General features: G+C 42.7%; 1 protein-coding gene across 3 annotated transcripts in view; it reads left to right on the top strand.

Moving 5' to 3' along the window:
* The window catches only part of poc1a (POC1 centriolar protein A), a 196,177-nt gene that overhangs the window by 30,789 nt on the left and 141,090 nt on the right, over window positions 1–24,298 (top strand). For all 3 annotated transcript variants that reach the window (XM_086001787.1, XM_086001785.1, XM_086001786.1), the window contains exon 4: window positions 17,138–17,317. In XM_086001787.1, the coding sequence (XP_085857913.1) occupies window positions 17,138–17,317 (180 nt within the window). The remainder of the gene's footprint in view (window positions 1–17,137; window positions 17,318–24,298) is intronic.

The following is a 24,298-nucleotide window of genomic DNA, read 5'->3' as shown; positions in this document are numbered from 1 at the left end:
AATTGCCTCTCCTCATTCTTCCGACCAAAATGCATCACTTCATGCTTTTCTGCATTAACTTGCATCTGCCATGTGTCTGCCCATTTCACCAGTCTGTCTATGTCCTCCAAGTCTGTTACTATCCTCCTCACTGTTTACTGCATTTCTGAGTTTAGTGTTATCTGTAGACTTTGAAATTGTGCCCTGCATACCCAAGTTCAGGTCATTAATACATATATCAAAAAGAGCAGTGGTCCTAATACTGACCCCCGGGGGACACCACTGTATACTTCCGTCCAGTCTGAAAAACAACCATTCACCACTACTCTCTGCTTTCAGTCTCTTAGCCAATTTTGTATCCACGCTGCCACTGTCTCTTTAAACCCATGGGCTTCAATTTTGCTAACAAGTCTATTATGTGGTAGTTTATCACATATTGTGATTGGGGAGAATATTTTTGTTGAAATCCTAAAATTATCTTTTATGTAGTGTGGGAGAATATTTTTGTGGGGAGATAATTAAAAGGTGTGGGGAGAATGGCTTTCTACTGTATTATTAATCAGATAGTGAAAGAAAATTACCAATTCAAACAGAAAAACAGAACCAAACAGTTTGCAAATAAAGAAGACAACTGGCAAATGTTCCTAAAGACAATTGGCACGTGTTCACTGCAGTCACAACATTCACTATAGACACAGAGCTTTTTACTTGATAGATAGATAGACATTCTTGCCCTATTTTCTAGTTTTATACCTACGTCACAGCTAATGAAAACCTGTTGTTAGAAGTAGGCTAACAGTATTAGATTTTGGGCACTTTAGGGCACATTGCAATGACATTAGTATGCATACTTTTAACCATGCTTGCTCAATAATTAGAAGTAGATAAAAGGAACGTGTAATTCTTCAATTGTACTATACTGAGATTTATAGAAAACAAGAAGATCTCCTGTGGCATTGCTCACTGAGCTGGAAGATGTGTTGTTTTACAACAGGATTATTATATTATGTAACCCAGTATTTATTATTAAATAGCATATAATTAATATCTCGTGACATTGTTCATGGGCAAAAAGAATTCCCTCTCTTCCTGTAGTGCATAATCTAGGTTTACAATCCAGTGCAGAACTGAGGGAATTCTGCACTGTCAGTGTTGTCATTTGCAAGAGACAATAAACTGAGGCGCTGTCTCTCCATTCCAGTGGTTCAGGTGGATGATAAAAATCCTATGACGCTACTTGAAGAGCAAGGAATTTTCCCAGTGTCCTGCGCAATCCTCTCTAAACCAGGACTACCAAAAGAAACCTCAAATTAACTGCTCATTTCTGTGCTGACTAATCAGGAGAACTGTTGAATTAAAGTCCAGCCCATTTAAAAAAAAATTGTCTTAGCAGTACAGATTTCAGTAATAGGTAAATTTAGGTTGTATGAACTTATGGCTTTAATTTTTTTTCAGCATTGGAGAGTGAGGTTTTGTCAGGCACCAAATGGACACAGTCTGCAAACTGAGATCTAGCGTCCTTTGAATTGAGGTAGTATTGGTAGACAAGCTCAGTTAAACACTGCAAGCTCTTGGAGCCAAATAGTCCTGTTCCAGGGAAAAGGAAAGACCTCTGCAGAGGAAAGTTATCTTGGGTAAAATAGGTCGGGTTATGGCTAAGTTTAGCCATTTCTTTTGAGAATTATTTAATTTTACTATATTAGGACTACGTTCTTTGGTTACTGAGAAGATGGATACTGACTGCACCTCAAAGAAAGTGTTTTCAGTGTTGCTTGCTGGTTGTTCATTACTAGTTTATTAGTAGTTTTCTGACCAGGATTTCAAATGTGACTGATATTTACCTCTATTGTGTGATTGTAAGGCATGGGAAAGACTTTTGGTTACATAGATGTGTGTAATTCAAGGCTGTAGAAATCTGAGTGCAAAATTAAGCAACAATTGTGGAATACAGGAAACTTTGGTTTATCCGGAGGTTGTATGTCCGGAATACTCGATCTAACGGCAAAAATCAGGAGCCGTTTTCTGTAAGTTTTTTTAGATCTCGTTCTTTTTTTTTCCCAGTCAGGCACTGCAAGGTCTGGAGCTATAGCAACAGCTTCAGCTAGAGACGCTTGCAGCTGCAGCCGACTCTTTAGAAGCTGTTGCTAAGCAACAGTGTTTGTTGTCAGATACGGAGATGAAAACCTCCATATGCTTCAACATTAACTTTGTATGTCCGGCAGTTTTGATAGATCGGCAACACGTCGGTGCCGGATATCACAAAGTTTCCTGTATATGTTTATTGTGAATCTTATTCATGGATCAGCACAAGCTACTGTTAAATATTACGTTGATATAGAAAAGTGAAATTCATTACTGATCTGTTAATAACTAATTATAATCAGTATATTTTTAGAGAAGTATTTTTTTCTGTATTCTTGTGTAGCTTTGTATACTGATGTTTGATTAACAGGGTCTTGCTTTGAGAGGATACAGAGGAGATTTACTTGAATGGTATTAGGGATGAGGGACTTCAGTTATGTGGAGATACGAGAGAAACTGGGATTAACAAAAGCAAAATACTGCAGATGCTGGAAATCTGCAATAAAAACAGAACATGCTGGAAACACTCAACAGGTCAGGCCGCATCTGTGGAGAGAGAGAAACAGAGTTAACGTTTCAGGTCAATTACTTCATCAGAGCTGGAAGATGTTGGAATTGTTCTCAGAGCAGCGAAGGTTAAGGGGAGATTTAATAGTGTTCAAAATCATGAAAGGTTTTGATGGAGTAAATAAGGAGAAACTGTTTCCAGTGGCAGAAGGGTTGGTAACCAGAGGACACAGATTTAAGGTAATTGGCAAAAGAACCAGAAGGGACACGAGGAAAACAAAATTTACGCAGTGAGTTATTGTGATCCGGACTGCACTGCCTGAAAGGGTGGTGGAAGTAGATTCAATAGTAACTTTCAAAAGGGAACTGGATATATATTTGAAAAGGAAAAATTTGCAGGACTATGGGGAAACAGCAAGGGAGTGGGATAGTAGCTCTTTCAAAGTGCTGTCACAGGCACAATGGGCAAAATAGCCTCCTTGTGTACTGTATGATTCTATAATAGAATCATAGATTTATACAGCACAGAAAGAGGCCCTTCGGCCCACCATGTCCACGCCGGCCATCAAGCCCTATCTATTCTAATCCCATTTTCCAGCCTTGTATGCTGTGGCGTTTCAAGTGCTCATCTAAAATTAACTATAATGAACATCAGAAAGTACAGGAGTGGAAAAGACTGTATCTAGACAGTCCCAAAAACTAATGCACTTCAATTGCCCAATCCAATTCTCTATTTAAGTTTTTCCACATCGTCTCCTTCTCTGAGCAGTCCATTCTACACATTCACCACCCTCTGTGTAAACTGTCTAGACGCCTTCCCTCGCCTAAGCTTGAGCATATGTTTGTTAATTCTAGAGTTTGTCGCAATCTCCCATATATTAGTGAGTTTCAATTTATCTATTCCTTTAAGAAACTTGAATAATTAAATAATATTTCCCCGAGCATTCCCTTTTTCAGAATAAACAATTCCAGGCTCTTCAACTTCTTGTAGCTCAATGTCTTGAGCTAATTATCAGTTTGGTTGCCCTATTCGGCACTGAATCCGATGCCTGGATATCTTTGCTGTAGTACGGTGACCAGAGTTGTGCACGTTGCTCTAGGTGTGGGTGAGCTGTAAAAACTCACTATGGGAATTGTTCTTGACGTTACACATGCCAAAATCTGGTTAGCATTTCTTACTACTGTTGCACACACTATGCTGTTAGTTCTGTTGAGGTAACTACTAATACTGCTATATCCCTCCAGAGCCCTTTAGTTTATATTCTCATTGTTCATGCTTCCCTAGTCTCGTCACCTTGTATTTGTTCACATTAAATGCCATTTGCCACTCATCAGCACAGCTCCCAACCTATCCAAATCTCTTTCGTATTTAGTTTGTGTGTTACCAATTTGTTGTCATCTGCACATTTACACAGATCTGTTTCTGTGCCCAGCTCCAAATCATTTATATATGTAATGGCCCCAACACTGATCCTCGTGGTGCCCTGCTAGTGAGTCCTTGCCACACCGATGTAGTTCCATTCACATCCACCCTTTGCTTTTTCTCATTTAGCTAACCTTTAATCCGCCTCAGAAGTTTACCTCCTACACCATGACTTCCTGCCTAATGGGCTAACTGCTGAAATCTAAATACATCACATATACTGGTTTGTTAACAACATAAATCTGTCATTTCCATGAAGATCTCCAGTAAATTTATCAGGCAAGACTCTCATCCATGCTGACTTCCCTTTTACCAAACTGTACCTGTCTAGGTGTTTCATTATCCCTTCTTTCGGATGTCTTCTAATACTGAACCCACAAGAGATGTTAGCCTTACTATTCTGTAGTTTCCCCGTGTCATCCCTATATTCCTTCTTAAAAATTTCTGCTTTTCAATCCTTGGGCACTGCTTCCTATTTCTAATGATTCCTTGAAGAGGTGAATGATTTTGCTGGCCACTTCTGTAAGTACCCTTGCATGAAGCCCATCCAGGCCTGGTGCTTTGTCTTTTTTCACTTTTTAAGCCTGTCAGTAGCTACTTTATCGGATTTCTAGTTACTTTAGAAAATAATTTGGAACTTTGAATTTTATTTGGAAAATGTTGTAGGTGGGGGGAGTGGAGCTTTCCCTCCCACCCGCCCCCCCCCCCCCCCCCAAAAAAAAAAACTGCTCAGTTTGGGGATGAAATGGGATGGCAGGGAACAGACTGGTCCAGATGTGGGAAACGATGCTCAGTGGGGTGAGGGCATCTACAAATAGCTGTTCAGTTGAAGAGGACTTCAAATGACCAAAATGATGCAAAATAGTGGGGGGGTTCCTAAAATGTTATGCACAATGTATCATTCTACAGAGTGACTGCTGCCAACGAACTGGAAGCTGTGCCGAAGCGTTCTGCGCATAAATCTGTGGTGGTTTAAGTATTAATGAATAATAATAATCGAAGTATCGCATAAATCTGTGGAGCTCTAGGTTGGTTTAATAATAATGCATAATAATATCGCGCAGGTTGGTTTAAGTGTTAATGTATAATTTCGTGGGGGAGGGTTGCAGAGATATATTTGTTTGGAGCGCGAGCTCTGTGTGAAGGGAAAGGAGAAGAAAATGAATAAAAATCGACGTTTGCTGAGTTTTACTGGCCCAGGTTTTCTTTTCCTGTCGCGGCTCTGTTCGGCAGAAATACATTAAACTCCTCATTAATCTTCACACTTACCAGCAAACATTCACTCTTCACTTTGTACTTGGGATCCTTTAACATGGATTCAATTTTTTTCAAACCGAGCCTCCAAACTTTCTCCAGACTTTAATTTATAAAGTTTTATCCCAAATAAAAAGTACACAAAACCTATATAAAATAAGCACTTATGATATGACTGTGACAGCCTCTTCACGGAGCAACCAACAGATGTTTTTAACAGTCGCTGCAAACGGCTTCACAGCATAGTTTCACCCCAACAGTTTTTTCCACTCGGAACCACCAAATAAACACTGAAACTGCACATGCTCAGTCGTGTCCATTATTTTATTATTAAGAATTATGATGCAATAGGGGGATTTTCCATATCTGAAAATTGCACCCCCCCCCCTTCAGCTGTGATTTTCCACTATTGCTATTAATGGGTTAAAAATAACAGGCTGGAGTTGCACAATTTCCTGATATAGAAGAAAGAACTTGCATTTACATATGCCATTTATGACCTCAGGATATCCAGAAGTGCTACACAACCAATTCATTACTTTTGATGTCTAGTCACTGTTGTAATGTAGGGAAATGGTGGCAAGGTCCCACAAACAACGGTGAGATAAATGGCCAGATAAACTGTTTGTCTTTCTCTAGCCCTGAAGAACTTCTAGGGCTGGATTTTGCCAGCCGAGATGAGTTTGGAGCAGGACTGCTGCCTTCCGGGTTCTAGTCCCGCCCCCCGTGACATCTGATGGGCTTAACCGGCCAATTAAGGGAAAGCCGGTGACAGATGACGTCAGCGCATGACACTTCATCTGTCAAATTTTTTGACCGATGAATTGTCAGCGTTTGACAGCTTTGAGAAGCTGTCAAATACTGACAATCTCTGTTCGAAAGTGAGCCCTTGCACAAAGGCTCACCAAGATCTCTCTCCTCAGCAGAAAGCAGATGGCTGCAGCATCTGAGAATGCAGCAGCCATTCTGTTATATCTGCCGTTGAGATGAGGCACCTCCGGATGCTCAACGGTTGAAAGCCTGCAGAAAGAAGTAAAGGTAAGGAAACTTTACACTCACCTCTCATACTTACCTGTCCACACTTGCACTCATCACTCGCCTCTACATCTGTCATTTCGACCCCTCTCACCCCCTGCAGACCCACTGCTCACCTCGCTGACCCTGGCGAGGTTCGCAGCCATCGGGAAGCCCGTAATTGCAGGCGTAAAATGGGAGAAACCTCAAAACTGCCTGTTAACTACCTATTAGCAGGCAGTTAATTAGCTCTAATCCCCTTTCCTCCTCGAGACTGGTCCCTGCGTGACTTGGGGACCCGCCTCCTGGGAAGATGGCATGGAGGCGGGTTGGGAGCGGGTTCGGTACCTGCTCCCAGTTTCTGCCATTTTCCTGGCAGTCCTGCTTCCTCGGGGCTGGCAAAATTCCCAACCTAGAGTCCACTCCCCAGACTCTTTTCCCCCTTGACCCAAAACTCCTAATCAGTGTTCACAAACTCCTAGACCATGTTCCCAGCTTTTCCTGATCCCAGAACCTCCTGCAATGCTCCCACAATCTGAGACTACGCTCCCCAATTCTCTCAGATCACAGGACTTGCCTGACCCCCCTCCTCCAGTGTTCTGGAAATCCTGGGCATTCCTGCCAGTGCTCTTAGGCCCTGAGGCTGACTCCAGCACTGTCAATTTCTGGCCCCCTTCCAAGTGTTCCCAGATCCCAAGGCTAATCCCAATGTTAATAAGTTAGTTTCCTTAGTAGAACTACTTGACATGAAATCCCTGTTCTTATAAAATCTCCAACTCACCATAACCAATGCCACTGGAGATCTGCTAGAGCATAGTTCTAATTAGTGCCCTTTAGTTAGAGTATAAATAATAGTATTTGGTAAATGGCAAGTAACCGTTAAACGTTGTCTATGATAATTTTCAGAGATAATGGAAGACCTGTGGGAGTTGGGGATGCCTGAATTTTCCCTTGCTTTTACTTACCTTTCATCTGCTTCTGCTGGCAAAATCAGTTGGGGCTCAAAGGACTTATTTTCAAGTTGATTGAACCATTTTTGAGCTGACCAAAAATTTGAAAATAACAGAGTGTAAGTAGAGCCAAAAAGAAGAACTTGCTTTGCACCCCATAGCACCTGATCAGTGCACTCCTCTCGTTAATCCCCAGGTATCTGACCCAGCTACTACCACTGCCGTCTGATCCCTTGTATAAATTGTTCATCTTGCTTTCCGTCTCTTTTCAAATCTGTTAGGCACTTGAAAATAACTTGGTGAAAGATTTGAAAAGAAACTGTATGGAAGAGGCTCCTCAGTTACCCGGACCAGTGTACTTCTCACACACAGTGCCCTATGCAGCAGTCCGCCAGGTCACCCGACTTGTGAAAATTGTCCTGGGTAATAGGATGATTAAGATTCCTTCTATACCCATGTTTAAAACCATCTGAGCAATGAAAGGAAATTCACTGCAAAAATACAGATGGTTGAGGGGGAAAAAAACAAACACGATCAATGTATGTCTATCTTCATGCCACTCCTTCTGTAGCCACACTATCGATAATATTACTTGTCTGAGTTGCGGTCTGCACAGAGCGGGATTAAACGGCGTGGACTTGAACAGAGTGTTTTAGTTGGGAATTTGGAGAAGAGGGGGGAGGAGTTGTTGCTTTCTGCCTACTCTACTTATAGTGCTTTGTGTTACAGGTAGATAATTAATTTCAGTACCCTTAACGTAATCTAGATCAAGTAATTAGTCAAGAAACTACACTGTAAACTAAGTTACCTAATTACAAATTTAATTAAAATAAAACAAGGTCATATAGGGATGGCAGTGCAGGTGGTGTGCCGCAACTGCAGCATGTGGGAGTGTTTTTTTATTCGTTTATGGGATGTGGGCGTTGCTGGTGAGGCCAGCATTTATTGTCCATCCCTAATTGCCCTTGAGAAGGTGGTGGTGAGCCGCCTCCTTGAACCGCTGTAGTCCGTGTGGTGAAGGTACTCCCACAGTGCTGTTAGGGAGGGAGTTCCAGGACTTTGACCCAGCGATGATGAAGGATCGGCGATATACTTCTAAGTCAGGATGATGTGTGACTTGGAGGGGAACTTGGAGGTGGTGGTGTTCCCATGCGTCTGCTGCCCTTGTCCTTCTAGGTGGAAGAGGTCGCGGGTTTGGGAGGTGCTGCCGAAGAAGCTTTGGTGCGTTGTTGCAGTGCATCTTGTAGATGGTACACACTGCAACCACGGTACGCCGGTGGTGGAGGGAGTGAATGTTTAAGGTGGCGGATGGGGTGCCAATCAAGTGAGCTGCTTTGTCTTGAATGGTGTTGAGCTTCTTGAGTGTTGTTGGAGCTGCACTCATCCAGGCAAGTGAACAGTATTCCATCACACTCCTTGTGCGTTGTAGATGGTGGAAAGGCTTTGGGGAGTCAGGAGGTGAGACACTCACCGCAGAATACCTAGCCTCTGACCAGCTCTTGTTACCACAGTATTTATGTGGCTGGTCCAGTTAAGTTTCTGGTTAATGGTGACCCACAGGATGTTGATAGTGGGGGATTCAGCGATGGTAATGCTGTTGAATGTCAAGGGGAGGTGGTTAGACTCTCGCTTGTTGGAGATAGTCATTGCCTGGCACTTCTGTGGTGCGAATGTTACCTGCCACTTATCAGCCCAAGCCTGAACGTCGTCCAGGTCTTGTTGCATGCGGGCATGGACTGCTTTATTATCTGAGGAGTTGTGAATAGCGCTGAACACTGTGCAGTCATCAGCGAACATCCCCATTTCTGACCTTATGTTGGAGGGAAGGTCATTGATGAAGCAGCTGAAGATGGTTGGGCCTCGGACACTGCCCTGAGGAACTCCTGCAACGATGTCCTAGGGCTGTGATGATTGACCTTCAACTACTACAGCCATCTTCCTTTGTGCTAGGTATGACTCCAGCCAGTGGAGCGTTTTCCCCCCCGATTCCCATTGACTTCAGTTTTACTAGGGCTCCGTGACGCCACACTTTGTCAAATGCTGCCTTGATATCAAGGGCAGTCACTACCTGTTAACAGGCAGTTAATTGGTACTCATCCCCTTCCCGCCTCAGGGAGGCGGCTTCCAGCACAGGTCGGATACTCGCCTCCTGGGACATTGGCACGGAGGTGGGTTGAGGGCGGGATGGGTTCCTGCCCTCCGATTCTGCAATTTTCCCACCACTCCCGCTTCCAAACCCGCCTCCACGGGGCTTGGAAATTCGAGCCCCTTGTGTCTGTCCTCACTGAAGAAGAGGCAAAAATCTTCCTGGAAATAGTGGAGAATGAGGAACTGAAAGAAATTAGTACAGGAATCTTTCTGGTATCCGGCACTGACGGGACCGAACTGGTGCCGGTCGATCAACACTGCCGAGAAACGAGCGCTAATGTTAAAACATACGGAGCTTCTGAGCTCCGTCTGAAGCAACAAACCCTGTTGCTTAGCAACAGCTTCAAAACAGTTGGCGCAGCTTGCAAGCGTCTCTGTAGCTAAGCAGCAGCTTCAGCTAGACGCTTGCAGAGCCACGACTGGGGAAAAAAAGCAACGAAAAGTAAAAAAACTTATCTGAACCGACTCCTGAATTTTGCCGGTGGATGGAGCGTTCCGGACATTTAACCTCCGTTTAAACGAAAGTTTCCTGTATTAGTAAAAAAAATAGTACTGGAGAAATTAATGGGACTGAAAGCTGATAAATCTCCTGGACCTGATGGCCCGCATCCTCGGATTTTGAAAGAGTTGGCTATAGAGATAGTGGATGCATTAGTTGCCATTTTACCAAAATTCCATAGATTCTAGAACGGTTCCTGTGGATTGGAAGGTGGCAAATGTAACCCCACTATTTAAGAAAGGGAAAACTGGGAACTACAGACCAGTTGGCCTGACATCAGTAGTAGGGAAAATGCTAGAATCTATTATTAAGGTAACAGGGCACTTAAAACCGTGTTGACTCTTATTATTTTTTATGAAAGGGAAATCGTGTTTGACAAATCTGTTGGCGTTTTTTGAGGTTGTAACTAGCAGAATAGAGAAGGGGGAAGCAGTAGATGTGTATTTGGATTTTCAGAAGGCATTCGATAAGGTGCCACACAAGAGGTTATTAAACAAAATTAGGGCTCATGGGATTAGGGGTAATATACTAGTGTGGATTGAGGATTGGTTAATGGACAGAAAACAGAGAGTAGGTCATTTTTGGGTTGGCAGGTTGTAACTAGTTGTACACTGCAAGGATCAGTGCTTGGGCCTCAGCTATTCACAATCTACATCATTGGGCCAGAAATTCGGGTCCCCACGGGTGAGTACGCGCTGAATACTCATGCGTAGGCCCAACGAGAGTGCCGGTTTCGTGCATGCACTGCGCATGCGTGGGAAACCAGAACTTCCGTTCCCTTTAAGGAAGGGGTTCACAGGTCGAACACGTGCACCGGAGAGGCAGCGCGTACGCCTGGAACTTCCGTTTTTTTACAGGTTTCTCCGGGAGGGTAAGTCTCCAGCAGCTATGCTTTTTAAAAAGCAGTCGCAAGGCCTGCTTTTAACAAGGTAAGTGGTGAATTAAGTAAAATTAAAACATTTTTTCCACAGGTTTATTATTTTTTAAATACTTTAAAGAAAGGTAAGTTTATTTTTAGCCCCGTTAAAAACTGTAATTAATTTTTTTCAAAAATTTAAATTATTGTTTAAAAGTTTTTTTAATGTAATTTATAGTTATTTTTTAAATGTTATTTAAAAAAAAAATGTATTTGAAGTATTAGTTATGTTTTGGGGCCGAACTGTATTCATAGATTTGACAGGTCTTCCTGTCAAATCTATGAATAGAAATTCCCTGCTACGATTGGCTCTCCATGGCCCACGTGATCCCAGGGGACGCTTCGAACTAACTGTGCCCCTGGGATACGCAAGCACTGCGCGCTGGCAGTTGGAGCAGGAATCCCACGCGAGCCCAAAGCACAACGGCCGGCGCGCTAGCTAAGTGCAGGTCGGGGACTTGCACCCGCGGGAAGCCTCCGACCCGAATTTCTGGCCCAATGATTTGGATGAGGGGACCAAATGTAATATATCCAAATTTGCTGATGATACAAAGTTGTGAGGAGGATGCAAGGAGGCTTCAAGGGGATATAGACAGGCTAAGTGAGTAGGCAAGAACATGGCTAATGTGGAGAAATGTGAAGTTATCCACTTTGGTAGGAAAAATAGAAAAGCAGAGTATTTTCTAAATGGTGAGAGATTGGGAAATGTTGGTCTTCATAGGGACCTGGGTGAACTTGTACACAAATCACTGAAAGTTAACATGCAGGTACAGCAAGCAATTAGGAAAGCAAATGGCATGTTGGCTTTATTGCAAGAGGATTTGAGTATAAGAGTAAAGATGTCTTACTGCAATTATATAGGGCCCTGGTGAGACCACACCTGGAGTATTGTGTACAGTTTTGGTCTTCTTGCATAAGGAAGGCTATACAGGTTGAGCGTCCAAAATCCGGAATCCAGAATGTTCCGGAATCCGGAAGGATTGGTGGCAGGGTTGTCCAGAATCCGTAAAATGTTCCGGAATCCGGTCACCCTGTCAAACCGCAACCTGGGCCCAGGTACTTCCGGACTCGGAACGTGTTTCTGATGTCCGAAGTCCAGAAACGCCCGAGCCCAGGTTGCGATATTTGCAGACTTCGGACATCAGAAACACGTTCCGAAGTCTGGAAAAACACGAAAACTGGCTCGGCCTCGGTCCCGAGGTTGCCGGATTCTGGACGCTCAACCTGTACTGAGGGGAGTGCAACGAAGGTTCACCAGACTGGTTCCTGGGATGGGGAGGATTGTCCTATGAGGAGAGATTGAGCAGACGAGGCCTATATTCTCTAGGGTTTAGAAAAATGAGAGGTGATCTCATTGAAATATACAAAATTCTTACAAGACTTGACAGGGTAGATGCAGGAAGGATGTTTCCCTTGGCTGGGGTGTCACGAACCAGAGGTCACAGTCTCAGAATAAGGGGTCGGCCATTTAGGACTGAGAGGAGGAGAAATTTCTTCACTCAGAGGGTGGTGAACCTTTGGAATTTTCTACCCCGAGAGATCAATAGATTATAGAATATTAAGGGAATCAAGCGATATGGGGATAGTGCAGGAAAGTGGAGATGAGGTAGAAGATCAGCCATGATCTTAATGAATGGCGGAGCAGGCTCGAAGGGCCAAATGGCCTACTCCTGCTCCTATTTCTTATGTTCTTGTGTAACTCCAAGTATATTAATAGCACATGTATATATTGGACTACTAAATTTGTTTAAAAATTGAGCCAATGGGTTAAAGGATTTATCTTGCAATTTTACTTGGATAATATATCATTTTTATGTTCACATTGAATCATTGTATGTAGGTTGTAATCTATAGAAGTATTTTATGTTCTAAAAGAATACTTTGCAATTGCATCATACACTCATTAAAATTCCACAAAGGTGCTTGGTGAGCATGTCCTGATTCACTGCTCATGTCTACAGCATGTAACAAAGATTAATAGACAAGAGGGATATTAAAAGAACTATTGAACAAAGTGGAAAAGTTCCTCTTATGACTGACTCGTTCTCATGATCTGGCCAGAGGCATTTAATTATTCCTCAATATGGCAATCTCTTTGAAACCATTTTAAAATTTAAACCATAAACCATTATTTTTAGAAACTGGCAACATAAACTTAGTAAGTGTGTTTCTGGATTGAAATATTGATTCTTGTGTCTGAATTCAAGGAGTTATCTTCCACTCTACCTCCTCCTCTTCGCACGCTCTCTCTCTCTCTCTCTCTCTCTCTCTCTCTCTCTCTCTCTCTCTCTCTCTCTCTCTCTCTCTCTTCCTCCCCCCCCCCCCCCCCCCCCATGTTGCATGTTTTTAAAAATGTAGCCATGAATTTCTTGGTTGGTCATAGCAGGCATTAATGCATCATCTCTGAGGCTGGGAAACTATAAGATGGTGTGTTTGGTTTTCAGCACATTTTCTCTCTCCCCACCACTATTCATTGTTTATGGAGGGCAAACCACCTTTTTCCTCCCCAAGGATGTGGGGCTGCGAACAGTTTACTCAAAGATGAGGCCTCACCTTTATTCTTTATAGATAAAGCATACTGAACCGTAAAAAGATTTTGAATTTATCTTGGAGTGTTTCCAAGTTATAAATGATCTAATCTCTTAGTTTAAGTGGCTGCCTTTTACTTGATTATGGCACGCAGTTGTTTTCTTGAAGTTATAAAGTACTGGGAACTTGGGAAATGATAGTGGTCTTGCGGGGAGAGGGGGGCGATGGTGAGCGGCGGGGTGGTGTTGGAAAGTAGTTCCCTTCGGAGAGATGAATTTAGTCAGGGATTGGATCTGTAATCTGTGTAGTTTTTATTACCTCAAGGGTAATTAGCTCTGGATTATTACCTGAGCCACGAGCGAATTTGGCTAGGACAAATAAAATAAAATCAGAGTTAAATGCGTGGCTCAAAGACTGGTGTGGCAGAAATAGGTTTTGCTTCCTGGGACACTGGCACCAGTACTGGGGCAGGAGGGAGCTGTTCCGTTGGGACGGGCTTCACCTGGCCAGTGCTGGGACCAGGGTCCTGGCGGATCATATAACTAGGGCTGTAGAGAGGGCTTTAAACTAACTAGTGGGGGGAAGGTTCCTAGAGAACAAATAATAAAAATGACAACAGAGAAGGTCATAGACTTAGGTAGCAGTGGGGAAATGAAAAACCAGAGCGTGTCAGGAAGGGGCAGAAGGTATGGAGTAAAAGGTAAAGTAATAAAAAGGTAAAAGCAGGAACTAAGTGTCACAAAACATCTTTGAAAGTTCTCTATCTGAATGCACGTAGCATTCGTAACAAAATAGACGAGTTAATGGCACAAATAACTACATATGGGTATGATCTTGTGGCCATTACAGAAACATGGCTGCAGGGTGACAATGCCTGGGAATTAAACATACCAGGTTATTTAACGATCAGGAAGGACAGGCAGGAAGGAAGGGGAGGTGGGGTGGCTATGTTAATAAAGGAAGGAATCACTGTAATACAGAGAAATGATATTGGGTCAAAAGATCAGGATAATGAAACAGTTTGGGTGGAGATAAGGAACAATAAGGGGAAAAAAACACTAGTGGGCGTAGTCTATAGGCCTCCGAACAGTTGCAACTCGGTTGGACGGAGTATCAATCAGGAAATAGTTGAGGCTTGTAATAAGGGAACATCTATAATTATGGGGGATTTTAACTATATATTAACTGGACAAATCAAATTGGGCAGGGCTGCCTTGAGGATGAGTTCATTGAGTGTATTAGGGATGGGTTTCTTGAGCAGTATGTAACTGAACCGACCAGGGGGCAAGCAACCTTAGATCTGGTCCTGTGTAACGAGTCAGGATTAATTAAAAATGTCCTAGTAAAGGATCCCCTTGGAATGAGTGACCATAACATGGTTGAATTCCATGTTCAATTAGAGGGTGAGGAGGTTGTATCTCAAACAAGTGTGCTAAGCTTGAATAAAGGAGACTATGAAGGTATGAGAGCAGAATTGAGCAAAGTGGATTGGGAAAATAGATTAAAGGGTAAGACGATACATGATCAGTGGTGTACATTTAAGGAGTTATTTTACAACTTCCAAAAAAAGTATATTCCACTGAGAAGAAAAGGGTGTAAAAGAAAAGACAGCCATCCGTGGCTAAGTAAAGAAATTAAGGATAGTATTCGACTAAAAACAAGGGCATATAAGGTAGCCAAATCTAGTGGGAGGATAGAGGATTGGGAAAACTTTAAAAGACAGCAAAAGATAACAAAAAGATTGATTAGGAAAGGGAAGATAGATTATGAAAGTAAATTAGCAAAAAATATAAAAACAGATAGTAAGAGTTTTTATAGTTATATAAAAAGAAAAAGGGTGGCTAAAGTAAATGTTGGTCCCTTAGAGGATGAGACTGGGAAATTAATGGTGGGAAATATGGAGATGGCAAAAACACTGAATACTTTGTATCAGTCTTTACAGTAGAGGACACCAAGAATATCCCAACACTGGACAAGCAGGGGGCTATAGGGGGGGAGGAGATAAACACGATCAAAATCACTAAGGAAATGGTACTCGGTAAAATAATGGGACTCAAGGCGGATAAATCGCCTGGACCTGATGGCTTACATCCAAGGGTCTTGAGGGAAGTGGCGGTAGGGATTGTGGATGCATTGGTAATAATCTTCCAAAACTCCCTGGACTCAGCAAAGGTCCCAGCAGACTGGAAAACTGCTAATGTAACACCCTTATTTAAAAAGGGCAGTAGACAGAAGGCTGGAAACTATAGACCGGTTAGCCTAACATCTGTGGTAGGTAAAATTTTGGAGTCCATTATTAAGGAGACAGTAACAGGACATTTGGATAATCATAGTTTAATAAGACAAAGTCAGCATGGTTTTATGAAGGGGAAGTCATGTTTGACAAATTTGCTGGAGTTCTTTGAGGAAGTAACATACAGGGTGGATAAAGGTGAACCAGTGGACGTAGTGTATTTAGACTTCCAAAAGGCATTTGACAAGGTGCCACACAAAAGATTATTGCTTAAGATAAAAAATCACGGGATTTGGGGTAATATTCTGGCATGGATAGAGGATTGGCTATCTAACAGAAGGCAGAGAGTTGGGATAAATGGTTCATTCTCAGACTGGCAATCAGTAACTAGTGGTGTTCCGCAGGGGTCAGTGCTGGGTCCCCAACTCTTTACAATCTATATTAACGATTTGGAGGAGGGGACCGAGTGTAACATATCAAAGTTTGCAGATGATACTAAGATGGGAGGGAAAGTAGTGAGAGAAGAGGACATAAAAAACCTGCAAGGGGACATAGACAGGCTAAGTAAGTGGGCAGAGACTTGGCAGATGGAATACAATACTGGAAAGTGTGAGGTTATGCACTTTGGCAGGAAAAATCGTAGAGCAAGTTATTATCTTAATGGCAAGAAACTGGAAAGTACTGAAGTACAAAGGGATCTGGGGGTCCTGGTGCACGAAACTCAAAAGGTTAGTATGCAGGTGCAGCAAGTGATTAAGAAGGCCAATGGAATGTTGGCTTTCATTGCTAGGGGGATAGAATATAAAAATAGGGAGGTATTGCTTCAGTTGTACAAGGTATTGGTGAGACCGCACCTGGAATACTGCATACAGTTTTGGTGTCCATACTTAAGAAAAGACATACTTGCTCTCGAGTCAGTACAAAGAAGGTTCACTCGGTTAATCCCGGGGATGAGGGGATGGACATATGAGGAGAGGTTGAGTAGATTGGGACTCTACTCATTGGAGTTCAGAAGAATGAGAGTCGATCTTATTGAAACATATAAGATTGTGAAGGGGTTGGATCGGGTGGATGCGGGGAGGATGTTCCAGATGATGGGTGAAACTAGAACTAGGGGGCATAGTCTTAGAATAAGGGGCTGCTCTTTCAAAACTGAGATGAGGAGGAACTACTTCACTCAGAGGGTGGTAGGTCCATGGAATATGCTGCCCCAAAAAGCTGTCGAAGCTACATCATTACATAAATTTAAAACAGAAATAGACAGTTTCCTAGAAGAAAAGGGAATTAAGGGTTACGGGGAGCGGGCAGGAATTTGGACATGAGTTTTGGTGCGGATCGGTCATGGCCCTGTGGGTAGCGGAGCGGGCCCAGGGGCCGTGTAGCCTGATCCTGCTCCTGTTTCGTGTGTCTAATTCTGTTAGATTCAGGAGATAGTCCTGTCATTGTGGATTGGCGGTTAGGATCAGATCAGCCATGATCTTATTGAATGGCGGAGCAGGCTCGAGGGGCCAATTGGCCTACTCCTGCTCCTATTTCTTATGTTCTTATGTACATAACACTGCTTTTCATAGACTCACTGGATTTTTTTCCCATTTCTTTCTAGGAAGGGTGAGTCAACAGTGTTAAAAGCTCACACAGGAACCATACGAAGTGTTCAGTTCTCTAGTGATGGACAATCATTGGTTACAGCTTCTGATGACAAAACCATCAAAGTATGGACAGTTCATCGGCAGAAGTTTCTTTTTTCTCTGAGCCAGCACATAAATTGGGTTCGCTGTGCCAAGTAAGTACTTAAATGGTAGTAATCATACTGTTATAGCGGGGAGGTGGGAAATGGTCAAGTTGGTATTCCTCTATATGGTGCACATCTTTTGGTGCATAGGTTAGTTTTTGTGTGACTACAGACATTTTAAAGTAGTTCTATAATATTGAAACTTGTATTTTAAAGCATTTTAACAGAAATTCTGTCCTCTGTACCAATGCTCCTAGTGAGGGTGGGGCGATCTGAGTTTTACTTTATTTCAGTAATACTCTCAATGTTGAGATACATTTAATAATGTGGAAAGTTATCCTCCCTGCTTAGTTTCTTCTGTTTTTCCACATGATGCAAATTTCTTCTCTTCCCTTTGCAGGAAGTTAGAATATGTTTGCTATATTGTGCTCATTTAAAAATATTTTTTAATGCTGTACCAGAATTTGTGTGTGCCATCCCTTACTTGGTGAGTTTGGATCTCAGTTGACTCCCTGGGGAGCCATTAAATAGAAGCGAAGGTGGTCGAAGTATGAGGGAATGAGAAAGCTTGCAGAATGCACCATACCAAAACAGGTCTTTCTACTTTCATGTGGCCAATTTAGAGCAATATTGGCTGAGTCCTGGGCCTAAGAGTGAAGTAGTTGACTCAGAGACTAGGGTCCTGAATTTAAATAAAGGAAACTACGATATGAGGCGCGAGTTGGGTAGGATTGATTGGGGAATGTCACTCGAAGGGCTGACGGTGGATAGGCAATGGCAAACATTCAAAGATTGCATGGATGAACTACAGAATTTGTTCATTCCAGTTTGGCATAAAAATAAAACAAAAAAGGTGACTCAACCGTGGCTAACAAGGGAAATTGGGGATAGCATAAGATCCAAGGAGAGGACATATAAATTGGCCAGAAAAAGCAGTAAACCTGAGGATTGGGAGCAGTTTAGGATTCAGCAAAGGAGGACAAAGGGATTAATTAAGAGGGGGAAAATAGAGTACGAGAGTAAGCTTGCAGGGAAGATAAAAACTGACTGTAAAAGCTTTTATAGATATGTGAAGAGAAAAAGATTGGTGAAGTCAAGCATAGGTCCCTTGCAGTCAGAATCAGGGGAATTTATAATGGGGAACAAAGACATGGCAGACCAATTAAATACATACTTTGGGTCTGTCTTCACAAAGGAGGACACAAATAACCTCCCAGAGATGTCGGGGAACATAGGGTCGAATGAAAGGGAGGAACTGATAGAAATCAGTATTTGTAGGGAAATAGTGTTGGAGAAATTGACGAGATTGAAGGCCGATATATCCCCAGGGCCTGATAATCTACATCCTAGGGTACTTAAGGAAGTGGCCCTAGAAATAGTAGATGCATTGCTGGTCATATTCCAAAATTCTATAGACTCTGGAACTGTACCCATGGATTGGAGGGTAGCTAATGTTACCCCACTGTTCAAAAAAGGTGGTAGAGAGAAAACGGGGAATTTTCGACCGGTGAGCCTGACATCGGTAGTGGGGAAAATGCTAGAGTCCATTATAAAAGATGTAGTAGCAGAGCACTTGAAAAACAGTGACCGGATCGGACAAAGTCAACATGGATTTACAAAAGGTAAATCGTGCTTGACTAATCTACTGGAATTTTTTGAGGATGTAACTGGTAAAATAGATAAGGGAGAACCAGTGGATGTGGTGTATTTGGATTTTCAAAAGGCTTTCGATAAGGTCCCACATAAGAGATTAGCATGTAAAGTTAAGGCACATGGGATTGGGGGCAAGGTATTGACTTGGATAGAGAACTGGTTGGCAGATAGAAAGCAAAGAGTTGGAATAAACGGCTCTTTTTCCGAGTGGCAGGTAGTGACTAGTGGAGTACTGCAGGGATTGGTCCTTGGACCCCAGCTATTCACAATACAGTATATATTAATGATCTGGATGAGGGAACTAGATGTAATATCTCCAAGTTTGCAGACGACACAAAGCTGGGTGGGCATGTGTGCTGTGAGGAGGATGCCGAGAAACTCCAGTATGATTTGGACAGGTTGGATAATTGGGCAGAAGCATGGCAGAAGCACAAATTAAAAAACAGAACCTCAAGGGATTATTACCTGAGCCACGAGCGAATTTGGCTAGGACAAATAAAATTAGAGAGTTAAATGCGTGGCTGAAAGACTGGTGTGGCAGAAATGGGTTTTGCTTCCTGGGACACTGGCACCAGTACTGGGGCAGGAGGGAGCTGTTCCGTTGGGACGGGCTTCACTTGGCCAGTGCTGGGACTAGAGTCCTGGCGGATCATATAACTAGGGCTGTAGAGAGGGCTTTAAACTAACTAGTGGGGGGGAGGTTCCTCGAGAGTAAATAATAAAAATGACAACAGAGAAGGTCATAGACTTAGGTAGCAGTGGGGAAATTAAAAACCAGAGCGTGTCAGGAAGGGGCAGAAGGTATGGAGTAAAAGGTAAAGTAATAAAAAGGTAAAAGCAGGAACTAAGTGTCACAAAACATCTTTGAAAGTTCTCTATCTGAATGCACGTAGCATTCGTAACAAAATAGACGAGTTAATGGCACAAATAACGACATATGGGTATGATCTTGTGGCCATTACAGAAACATGGCTGCAGGGTGACAATGCCTGGGAATTAAACATACCAGGTTATTTAACGATCAGGAAGGACAGGCAGGAAGGAAGGGGAGGTGGGGTGGCTATGTTAATAAAGGAAGGAATCACTGTAATACAGAGAAATGATATTGGGTCAAAAGATCAGGATAATGAAACAGTTTGGGTGGAGGTAAGGAATAATAAGGGGAAAAAAACACTAGTGGGCGTAGTCTATAGGCCTCCGAACAGTTGCAACTCTGTTGGACGGAGTATCAATCAGGAAATAGTTGAGGCTTGTAATAAGGGAACATCTATAATTATGGGGGATTTTAACTATCATATTAATTGGACAAATCAAATTGGGCAGGGCTGCCTTGAGGATGAGTTCATTGAGTGTATTAGGGATGGGTTTCTTGAGCAGTATGTAACTGAACCGACCAGGGGGCAAGCAACCTTAGATCTGGTCCTGTGTAACGAGACAGGATTAATAAAAAATGTCCCAGTAAAGGATCCCCTTGGAATGAGTGACCATAACATGGTTGAATTCCATATTCAATTAGAGGGTGAGAAGGTTGGATCTCAAACAAGCGTGCTAAGCTTGAATAAAGGAGACTATGAAGGCATGAGAGCGGAATTGAGTAGAGTGGATTGGGAAAATAGATTAAAGGGTAAGACGATACATGATCAGTGGTGTACATTTAAGGAGTTATTTTACAACTTCCAAAAAATATATATTCCACTGAGAAGAAAAGGGTGTAAAAGAAAAGACAGCCATCCGTGGCTAAGTAAATAAATTAAGGATAGTATTTGACTAAAAACAAGGGCATATAAGGTAGCCAAATCTAGTGGGTGGATAGAGGATTGGGAAAACTTTAAAAGACAGCAAAAAATAACAAAAAGATTGATTAGGAAAGGGAAGATAGATTATGAAAGTAAATTAGCAAAAAATATAAAAACAGATAGTAAGAGTTTTTATAGTTATATCAAAGGAAAAAGGGTGGCTAAAGTAAATGTTGGTCCCTTAGAGGATGAGACCGGGAAATTAATGGTGGGAAATATGGAGATCGCAAAAACACTGAATGAATATTTTGTATCAGTCTTTACAGTAGAAGACACTAAGAATATCCCAACACTGGACAAACAGGGGGCTATGGGGGGGGAGGAGCTAAACACGATCAAAATCACTAAGGAAATGGTACTCGGTAAAATAATGGGACTCAAGGCGGATAAATCGCCTGGACCCGATGGCTTACATCCTAGGGTCTTGAGGGAAGTGGCGGTAGGGATTGTGGATGCATTGGTAATAATTTTCCAAAACTCCCTGGAATCAGCAAAGGTCCCGGCAGACTGGAAAACTGCTAATGTAACACCCTTATTTAAAAAGGGCAGTAGACAGAAGGCTGGAAACTATAGACCGGTTAGCCTAACATCTGTGGTAGGTAAAATTTTGGAGTCCATTATTAAGGAGACAGTAACAGGACATTTGGATAATCATAATTTAATAGGACAAAGTCAGCATGGTTTTATGAAGGGGAAGTCATGTTTGACAAATTTGCTGGAGTTCTTTGAGGAAGTAACATATAGGGTGGATAAAGGGGAACCAGTGGACGTAGTGTATTTAGACTTTCAAAAGGCATTTGACAAGCCACACAAAAGATTATTGCTTAAGATAAAAAATCACGGGATTTGGGGTAATATTCTGGCATGGATAGAGGATTGGCTATCTAACAGAAGGCAGAGAGTTGGGATAAATGGTTCATTCTCAGACTGGCAATCAGTAACTAGTGGTGTTCCGCAGGGGTCAGTGCTGGGTCCCCAACTCTTTACAATCTATATTAACGATTTGGAGGAGGGGACCGAGTGTAACATATCAAAGTTTGCAGATGGTACTAAGATGGGAGGGAAAGTAGTGAGTGGGGAGGACATAAAAAACCTGCAAGGGGACATAGACAGGCTAAGTAAGTGGGCAGAGATTTGGCAGATGGAATACAATACTGGAAAGTGTGAGGTTATGCACTTTGGCAGGAAAAATCGTAGAGCAAGTTATTATCTTAATGGCAAGAAACTGGAAAGTACTGAAGTACAAAGGGATCTGGGGGTCCTGGTGCACGAAACTCAAAAGGTTAGTATGCAGGTGCAGTAAGTGATTAAGAAGGCCAATGGAATGTTGGCTTTCATTGCTAGGGGGATAGAATATAAAAATAGCGAGGTATTGCTTCAGTTGTACAAGGCATTGGTGAGACCGCACCTGGAATACTGCATACAGTTTTGGTGTCCATACTTAAGAAAAGACATACTTGCTCTCGAGTCAGTACAAAGAAGGTTCACTCGGTTAATCCCGGGGATGAGGGGATGGACATATGAGGAGAGGTTGAGTAGATTGGGACTCTACTCATTGGAGTTCAGAAGAATGAGAGGCGATCTTATTGAAACATATAAGATTGTGAAGGGGTTGGATCGGGTGGATGCGGGGAGGATGTTCCCGATGATGGGTGAAACTAGAACTAGGGGGCATAGTCTTAGAATAAGGGGCTGCTCTTTCAAAACTGAGATGAGGAGGAACTACTTCACTCACAGGGTGGTAGGTCCATGGAATATGCTGCCCCAAAAAGCTGTAGAAGCTACATCATTACATAAATTTAAAACAGAAATAGACAGTTTCCTAGAAGTCAAGGGAATTAAGGGTTATGGGGAGCGGGCAGGAATTTGGACATGAGTCTAGGTTCGGATCGGACATGGCCCTGTGGGTAGCGGAGTGGGCCCAGGGGCCGTGTAGCCTGATCCTGCTCCTATTTCGTGTGTCTAATTCTGTTAGATTCAGGAGATGGTTCTGTGATAGTAGATTGGCGGTTAGGATCAGATCAACCATGATCTTATTGAATGGCGGAGCAGGCTCGAGGGGCCGATTGGTCTGCTCCTGCTCCTATTTCTTATGTTCTCTTATGTTCTTATGCAATATAACGTGGATAAATGCGAGGTTATCCACTTTGGTGTCAAAAACACGAAGGCAGATTATTATCTGAATGGCAATAGATTGGGAGAAGGGGGAAGTGCAACGAGACCTGGGCGTCCTTGCGCACCAGTCGCTGAAGGTAAGCATGCAGATGCAGCAGGCGGTTAAGAAGGCAAATGGTATGTTGGCCTTCGTAGCGAGAGGATTCGAGTACAGGAACAAGGATGCCTTGCTGCAGTTGTACAGGGCCTTGGTGAGACCACACCTTGAGTATTGTGTGCAGTTTTGGTCGCCTTATCTGAGGAAGGATGTTCTTGCCATGGAAGGAGTTCAGCGAAGATTCACCAGGCTGATACCTGGGATGGCAGGAATAACGTATGAGGAGAGATTGGGTTGATTGGGCTTGTACTCACAGGAGTTTAGAAGAATGAGAGGGGATCTCATTGAAACTTATAAAATTCTAATAGGACTAGGCAGACTAGATGCAGGAAGGATGTTCCCGATGGTCAGGGAGTCCAGAACCAGGGGTCACAGTCTAAAGATAAGGGGTAAGCCATTTAGGACAGAGATGAGGAGGAATTTCTTCACCCAGAGAGTGGTGAACCTGTGGAATTCTCTTACATAGAAGGCAGTAGAGGCCAATTCATTAAATATATTCAAGAAGGAGTTGGATATATTTCTTAAGGCTAAAGGGATCAAGGGATATGGGGAGAAAGCAGGGACCGGGTACTGAATTTGGATAATCAGCCATGATCACATTGAATGGCGGAGCAGGCTCGAGGGGCCGAATGGCCTACTCGTGCTCCTATCTTCTATGTTTCTATTCACATACTTGACCAGTAACCTCATGAAATCTAGAAAGTGAGAGGCAAATAATAACGTTAAAAATCGGGTGGATATTCTTTTTTCATGTGACTGGCATATTTTATTTTCCCTCCTTTTTGGGTTGTACTTTTTGGTCAGTGATATTTGGGTCCATTAACAGATTAGAATAGGTCACTACAAATGTGTCTTTTTATAGTATGTTTAAATCGGTAGGCTATGTATATGGACAGAGTGTAACTGAAATACTTTAAAATTGCGTACAAGATGCTGCCCTTTTATACAGTGTCATTTCGGTTAAAAATCTTGTATATCATGTTGGTGTAAAACACTTCCTTTTATTCAGAGGAAATAAAAGCTAGCACAGAGGTTGTGTACAACAGTTTTCACATCACAGAAAAGCTTGCACATCTGAGGTATACATTGGCCCGGATTTTACAGTCAGCGGCGAATGAACGGTGTCTTACACTTGCCCACAGCCTTTCTATGGACTTTTGCACTTGAAGTTCCAGTGATTAGAAATCCAAAAATAGTGCAGCGCCCTCTACAGGGGATGTGGGACCTGTGTGAACAGGGCAAGCAACTGTGTATCTCCTTAACCAATCAGATTGAGGAATCCTTACTGCGGCATGCAGAGTCTAAACTAGG

This window comes from Somniosus microcephalus, chromosome 11 (genome assembly GCF_052327205.1).
Source record: "Somniosus microcephalus isolate GS21.2 chromosome 11, FLI_Smic_1.0, whole genome shotgun sequence".
In the NCBI taxonomy this organism is placed as follows: domain Eukaryota; kingdom Metazoa; phylum Chordata; class Chondrichthyes; order Squaliformes; family Somniosidae; genus Somniosus; species Somniosus microcephalus.
Note: the sequence above shows the minus strand (reverse complement) of the source record. Positions and strands in the feature narration are given on the sequence as shown.